General features: G+C 50.5%; 1 protein-coding gene across 1 annotated transcript in view; it reads left to right on the forward strand.

Moving 5' to 3' along the window:
* ABCD4 (ATP binding cassette subfamily D member 4) overlaps positions 1-7,336 on the forward strand; it is a 14,807-nt gene extending 7,471 nt beyond the window's left edge. The window contains 12 exon segments of the mRNA XM_023537054.1: positions 304-429; positions 675-796; positions 905-996; positions 1,173-1,262; positions 2,794-3,002; positions 3,228-3,319; positions 3,787-3,823; positions 4,216-4,265; positions 4,720-4,772; positions 5,066-5,142; positions 5,783-5,898; positions 6,064-7,336. Of these exon segments, the coding sequence (XP_023392822.1) occupies positions 304-429; positions 675-796; positions 905-996; positions 1,173-1,262; positions 2,794-3,002; positions 3,228-3,319; positions 3,787-3,823; positions 4,216-4,265; positions 4,720-4,772; positions 5,066-5,142; positions 5,783-5,898; positions 6,064-6,132 (1,133 nt within the window). The 3' untranslated portion in view covers positions 6,133-7,336.
* The last annotated feature ends 263 nt before the right edge of the window (positions 7,337-7,599 follow it).

Genomic DNA, 7,599 nt, shown 5'->3' on the forward strand with positions numbered 1-7,599 from the left:
ATTCCCACTATAGCCTATTACTTAGGTATTATAACCTCCACTTTACAGAAGAGAAAACAGACTCCAAGACAAGTAACCCATCAGTCACACCCAGCTGGTAACTGGCCAGAGCCAGGATTTGAACCAGGTCATCCCAATCTAGAGTTGAGATTCTTTCTGCAGACAATACCATATTGAATGAATGAAGCAGTGAATAGATGCTAGTGGCAGAAAGGGTCTGAAGTGAAGATCATTTGAATGGGCTTCCTTAAAGAAGAATGTGATGAGGGACAGAGGGCCCCCAGCCTGGCTGAGGCTCTCCAGGCCCCATGGACATCCCAGCCTTTCTCATCAGAGCTGGACACGTGGAACACATGAGGACAGACCGTAGGCTGCAGAGACTCCTTCAGACCCAGAGGGAGCTGATGTCCAAGGAGCTCTGGCTGTACAGTAGGTGGAGGGAACCCTGGGAGGCAGGAACTACGGGATTGGAATAGACCCCCCTTCTCTCTTCTCCTTTCTCTCTGCACTGGCATATTTGCTCTGATGAAGGAATTCACCAGGGGGAGCCACTGCCTTTGCAGTGTGTGGCCTCAGGAGAATGAGGATCTGGGGAATAGCTCAGCCCTGCTTGGCTTCCCACTCCCCTCAGAGCACAGAAGTTTCCCCGGGTCTCATGCAGTCTGTCTTTACAGTCGGTGTCAACATGTTTGACTATTTGGGCAGCATCCTGAGTTATGTCGTGATAGCCATCCCCATTTTCGGTGGCATCTATGGAGACCTGAGCCCCACAGAGCTCAGCACTCTAGTCAGCAAGGTGAGAATCCCTCCTGGTGCCCTCCTCATGCTGCCCCCTCTGCCCTTTGGCCCAGTGCCCAGGGCCTGGGAGTCAAGGCCTGTGCTCACTGCTGTTCGTTCTGTCCAGAACGCCTTTGTTTGCATTTACCTCATCAGCTGCTTCACCCGGCTCATCGACCTCTCCACCACACTCTCAGATGTGGCTGGTTACACACACAGGTGAGGTTGCATCCTACCCCTCTACTTTCTAAACAAAGTGTGTGCCACCGGAAGCAGTAGCTGAATAAGAAAAAGAATGGAAAATCTCCCCCATGTACTAGTGGTTATGAGAGTAAAAGGAATATCGCCTTCATCTGGGCCTCCAGACCCACCTCAGGTTTTCACTTTTTGCTCAGGATCGGGGAGCTTCAGGATGCCCTGCTGGACATGTCCCTGAAGTCACAGGACAGTGAGATCCTGGACGACAGAGAATGGGACTTGCACAGGTGATGAGTAGTGGGCTGGTAGTGTGTGCAGTGGTTGAGAACACAGGCTCTAGAACCGCCCAGCTTGGGTTCCCCCTGGAGCCCTGCCCCTTCCCAGTTGGGCAGCAGAGTTGTACAGAGCAAATGAAAGAATCTGTGTTGTGCCAGACTTCTTTAGAAACGTTCCCAGTCAGTGTTGCTGTTCCAGCATCCATGGTGTTCATTTCCGCCATCCCCCACCTGATGATAGAAACAGTGCAAGCACTGCCTGGCCTGAGGTAACAAAATCTGCATAGTAGCCCTGCCTCATTCTCCGCCGAGCCCTGCCACCTGCCCCTTTCCTAGGGCTTGTCTCTTCTTCGTCCCCAAGCCTCACTCAGGCGCCGAGACGTCCTTATTCTTGTATCATCGCAGGCTCTGTGATGTTTCCGACCTTTCTGTGCATCGAGAATTTGTTTCGTGTCCTCACTTTTCTTGGGCAAATTACTTAAGGGTTCTGGGTCTCGGTTTCTTCATCTCTATAGAGATGACCTTCCTCTTAGAGTCGTTGTGAGGATTAGATATCATAGTTCTTAGAAAGTGCTTGGACAGTGACCACAAAAAGGAAAAAGTCTGAATTCCAGGGCCTACACTTAACTGTCTCCTTACGAACGAATGCCTTAACAGTTGCTCCTGTTCAAAATAAAAGCTTCATGTAACTGATCCCAGAGGCTGGGGTGATGGCACAGAGACTATAGGAAACCAGAGTTGCTATTCCTTGGGGTAGATGGGCATCCATGGAGGGCCAGAAACTTAAAAAAAAAAAATAAAACCTTTAATATTACCACTCCTGTTCTTATCCTCAGCCCTCTAGTCACACTGTGATGCCACCAACATTAGAGTTAGACAAATTCAGCTCTGTGACCCTGAGCAAGTTGCTTATCCACGTGACTTTCCTCACCTGCCAAGTTGGGGATGATATCTGTGATTCATGAATGTTGAGACTAAGACTAGTCGTGTGAGGCTTTGACCAGCCTGGCGCAAAGTAGGTGCCTCAGCTCCATTTCTGTGTGAGTCTGCCTGGGCCGCTATACCAAAATACCACAGACTGGGTGGCTCAAACAAAAGACATTTATTTCCTTACAGTTCTGGAGTCTAAAAGTCCAAGATCAAGGTGTTGGGCAGGCTTGTTTTCTCCTGGGCCTGCCTTCTTGGCTTGCAGATGGCCATTTTCTCACTGAGTCCTCACATGGCCTTTTCTCTGCATGTACAGCCTTGTTACTTCCCTCTTCTTGAAAGGACACCAGTCATATTGGGTTAGGGCCCTACCCTAAGGGCCTCATTTTAACATAATCACTTCTTAAAGACCCTATCTCCAAATGCGGTTACATTCTGAGAAACTGGGGGTTAGAACTTCAACATATGAGTCTGAGGACACAATTCAGCTCATAACAACCTGCTGATCCAGAGGTGGTGTCCCCAAGGAAAGGAACCCCCCCCCACACACACACACACACACACCTGGCAGTACTGACACTACTTATCTTCCCCACCCACCCCCTTCTCACTCCAGAGCCCCAGGCTGGCCAGCAGCAGAGCCAACAGACACAGCTTTCCTTCTGGAGCGGGTCTCCATCTCTGCCCCCTCTTCTAACAAAACTTTAATCAAGGATCTGAGCCTGAAGATCTCCCAGGGGCAGAGCCTGCTCATCACGGGCAACACGGGCACCGGCAAGACCTCCTTGCTCCGGGTTCTGGGCGGCCTCTGGACGAGCACACAGGGTAAGAACCGGCCCTCCCCACCTCTGAGCCAGCCTTGGCCTGGCCGTGCATGCGTGTGCATGTGCGTGCATGCGTGTTCGTGTGCGTGCATGCATGCGTGTGTGTGTGCACACACCTGTGTAGGTATGTGCATTAGAATCCAGCCTTTTTTGTTGGAGAAGGGGAGTGAGAAGCAGTTACCTTCTCTGAGAGATCTCAACATGGAGGTTTCTGTGGGCTCTGCAGGCTCAGTGCAGATGCTGACAGACTTTGGACCCCATGGAGTGCTGTTTCTGCCACAAAAGCCATTCTTCACTGATGGGACCCTTCGGGAGCAGGTCAGCCCAGTTCAGGGCTCACTCCTCCCTTCCTTCCCCACCCACAGCCGGGGCCTCTGGTAGTATGACAGGTCTTAGCCCTAGGGAGTTATTGGGGGCAGGGGTCGGGGAGGTATAGTAAGGGCCTGTGCCCAGGAACTCCCTGGCTCCAAGAATGTTTATTCACATCCATGGGCTGGGCTGGGCAGTGTACTCAGACCCACTCCCGGGGGGTGGGCTAAGCTGTGGCGCCACAAGCCAAAGATCACACACGTTTGTCGAATACCAAGGATGGATTCTGGGGGCCCTGCCCCATAGTCTGCTGGCCTGGCCTCTCCCATGGGACCCTCAGCCAGGGTGTCCCTTACTCCTCAGGTGGAGAGGAACATGGCCTCTGGCAGTTCCTGGGGCTGTTTCTGAAGGAGAGTAAGCTGTGTGCAGCCCCACCTCTAGTTGGCCCTTATCCCATATGGTTTTTATTTTACCAGGTTATATATCCCCTGAAGGAGATCTACCCGGACTCAGGTGAGCTGGCCTCCTCTGGCATGTCCTCCCATCTCAATATTTCCTAGCCTCCCTGACCTTGGCCTCACCTGTGCCCTTTGGGAGAGGCCCCAGTCAGGCTTCTGGGTTCAGATTGGGTACCCTCCTCCTCCGACTGTTTACTACTTTGGGGCCTGTACCTTGACCTCATCTTGTTTTGTCTTCCTTCCTTGAGAAGAGACACCCACTGCAGGAGGGGAAGTGATGACTTCCTTCACCTGGCCCTTCCCTTATTAGATCTGTAACCTGTCACTTCAGAGCCTTAACCCAGATTCTGGAGCTCCCACCTCTACCCGCTCTGACATGATGTGTCCCATCTATTCTGGCTGCCCAGAAGGAGCTGTTTTCTTGAAGAAAGCCTCTCTGTCTTGTAGGTTCTACCGATGATGAGAGGATCATGAGGTTCTTGAAGTTGGCAGGCCTGGTAAGTGAGAGCGGGACCCTGAGGCCCAAGACCACCTGGTAGCATAGACCACAGGTGCTGGCGGCCCAGCAGAGCTGCCCTACTGCCCCTGGGCCCATGACTGGAAGTGCGAGCCTCAGTCAGGGAGAGTGGGAATATAAAGTGGCAGAGGGAACTGTTGGCCATGTCTGGGCAACAAGGGGCACACACTCTGTAAGTAATTTTAAAATAAAATTATTATAAAGAAAATGTGCTTTGTCTTGTCACCATGCTCCAACAAATCTAAGCAATGTAGTTGGTAAGATGTTCCTCCCTGTCCGAGGCAGATTACTCCCATAGCCTCACCCCGGTATGCCACTGGGCTTGTAGATCTGTCCCAGAGACATGTGTGGTGGGGACTGAGGAGGTTCCTCAGGGTGGCAGGAAGCAGGGATGCGCCCTTTTATGGACATCATTTCCTCTGGGTGTGTTACAGTCCAACTTGGTGGCAAGGACAGAGGGTCTGGACCAGCAGGTCGATTGGAACTGGTAAGGAGGTTGGGGTGCTCCAGATCCAGTTCCCACAAAGGCAGTGGGTTCCAGGGTCCCAGTGAAGGGATAGAATGGCTCCTGACTCCAAAGTCCAGGTTTCATGCCTTTGGGAGCAGAGTTTTGGCATCACCTTGTGTGGCAGTGGGGCTGTGGTTGAAAGAGGGGTGACGTCTGTCTGTCCTCGGGCCAGCCTCTGCAGTGAGGACCTCTTCCTGCCCAGACCCATTCTGGGCAAAAGCCAAGCTACATCCTCCTTCTTCCAGCAATCTTTTCTCATTCCCTTTTGTTAGGTATGATGTTCTGTCCCCAGGAGAAATGCAGAGGTTGTCCTTTGCCCGGCTTTTCTACCTGCAGCCAAAGTATGCAGGTGAGGTCCACCCTGTAGGTGCATATGCCAGGTACCGTGTATGCCCTTAGGTGTAGCAGCGTGTGTTCATGAAAAACTGGGGTGGCGTTGGTATGGGTAGGAGAGCAAACCTATGCATGGCTGGGCATCTGCCCCGGCAGGAGAGGGTGGCAAGACTCTGCCCAAGAGGCAGCAGTGCTCAGCATCCGCAGAGCAGCTCTGGCTGTGTTGCTCTACTGATTCCTAAGCTTTCTGCCTTTGTAGCAGCTGGAGCTGCCTTGAGAGGGCTTGTGGCTTTATGCTCTGCCATTCGTGAATGGGCATTTCCTCTAGCTGTGCCTGGCAGAGGAATGGTAGGCATGGACTTTGCCAAGGACTGACATCCTTGGGGTAATCAGGGTTCCCTGGATTGAGTGGTCCCAGGCAGTGGCTGGTGCTTATGTACAGGAAGCTGAGGGATTTCGTCCTTCTGCTGGCAAAAGGCTTCCTACATGGAGCCTGGCCTCTGCTCCCATGGCCCATTCTCCCTAAGGCAGGGTTTCCATAAGCCAGAACAGCTTTCAGCCTCCCCCGGGTCCCAGCCAGAAAGCGAGTGGGTTGGAGGAGAATCAGAGGCAAGTGGGGGCAGGACACCATCTCTTCCCATGGGTTCTGCCCTCAGTGCTTGATGAAGCCACCAGTGCCCTGACTGAGGAGGTGGAGAGTGAGCTCTACCGCGTTGGCCAGCAGCTGGGCATGACGTTCATCAGCGTGGGACATCGGCGCAGCCTCGAGAAGGTACCCATGCTCACAAGGATAGCTAAGGAGGAGAAAGAGGCCAAGGGTTGGGCCTGGCCAGGGCCAGAGGCCCCTCACAGTGGAGATTGGGAGCGGCAGAGGGGTCGATGACTTCTTGTTGTGGCCAAAGCAGCGTAATCTCCGTGTGTTGGTGGTCTCTTATAGTTTCACTCCTGGGGTCTGAAACTCTGTGAAGAAGGAAGATGGGAACTGACCAGAATCAAAATAGAATGAAGCCAAGGACGTGGCTGGCACGAGGAGAGCCAGGCTTCGGGCCAGTCAGTAGTCCCCAGAAGAGACCAGGACGACTGACAGGGCAACGAGTGAGCCCCACGTTCGCCTCACAGGTCCTGTGTGGAGTGCTGGCAGCAGTGGGCTCTCCCAGGTGTGGCCTTCATGGGGCACTCAGCCCTGCCAGGCCTTCTGCTACCTCAGCCAGAGCTCCATACACTTTACAAATTACTTCAGATCTTGTTTGCTAATGAGAAACCTAAAAGTGTAGAATCCATAAGAAATGAAGGGTCAAAGTAGAGAGAATTGGACTTGGAGTCAAGAGATCCAGAGATCTTTTAAATTTGTTAAATTTTGCAACAATAGATTGTTAACTGAGTCAACTATTTAAATTTTATAACTTTTTTTTTTTTAAAGATAAACATTAAAAAAAAATTTGCAGCTTTCCCCCTTTCTCTTTCTTCTCCATTATAAGATCATCTTAGTAACTGAATTTCCAGACTTGTATTGGAGAGCCTGGAGGGAAGGGAACAGCACTTTGCACCATGCTGGAATGTTCTGTCCCTGGTTTTTCACTTTACTCCACGTCACTCCTTTTCCATTTGCCAGTTGTATCCAAGCCACTAACCTCTAGAGCCCTTCTGTTTTTCTTGTCTTAACTCAGATGAAAATAAATCCCTTTCCTCCTCAGCTAAAATAAAGTTGAGATTTTTCAAAAATAATATATATTAGAGAACAACAACCAGTTGAACAGATAAACGCCAGGAATCGTAAAAGCATGAGATAGAAAGTTTTTGAGCTCAAAGTCCGTATTCTAGAACAATATTCCCCAAAGTTCAGTTACCAGCATATCACCTTCATGATTTTTGCCAGATCTGTGTATATCTTGTACTGTTAACTAAATATTTTTTTTTTAAGTCGACTCACTTTTTTAATTTATGCAATTTAAAAAGGACTATTTTATATTTTGATATAAATAGAAAAGTAACTCTAAAAATGAATCAATAAAAGCCAAACCAGTGTTTTAAAATTGCAGCTCGATACTATGGTCTGCAGAGACAGCCCGTGGCTCACTCACTGTACACAGGGAGGTTAAGGGATATTACAGGAGTCGGATGTACTAACAACCAACTGAGATTTTTCTCCTTCATAAAATGAGAAAGTTGGAATGGGAACTACAAGGGAAATAAATTTCTCACTAAAAGACTGGAAGTTATATAATGCTTTGTTGGTATCGCAGAAAATGATCCCACATGTGAGGTGGCAGTCCCAGATAACTGATACCACCCCGGGTAACTGAAGTCTCATGCCACCTGGCTTGGCTGGCATCTAGGCCTTGGGCCTATTCTTATTCAGCTCCGCCCTGTAGGGGTGCTAAAGCAGTGTGTCTCGGTGCTAAGCTGAGAAAGTAAATGCCTCATCAGGTGTGATGGCGTGACAGTGTGTACTAGGGAATCTAGAAAGCCGCAT

This window comes from Pteropus vampyrus, unplaced genomic scaffold (genome assembly GCF_000151845.1).
Source record: "Pteropus vampyrus isolate Shadow unplaced genomic scaffold, Pvam_2.0 Scaffold177, whole genome shotgun sequence".
In the NCBI taxonomy this organism is placed as follows: Eukaryota; Metazoa; Chordata; class Mammalia; order Chiroptera; family Pteropodidae; genus Pteropus; species Pteropus vampyrus.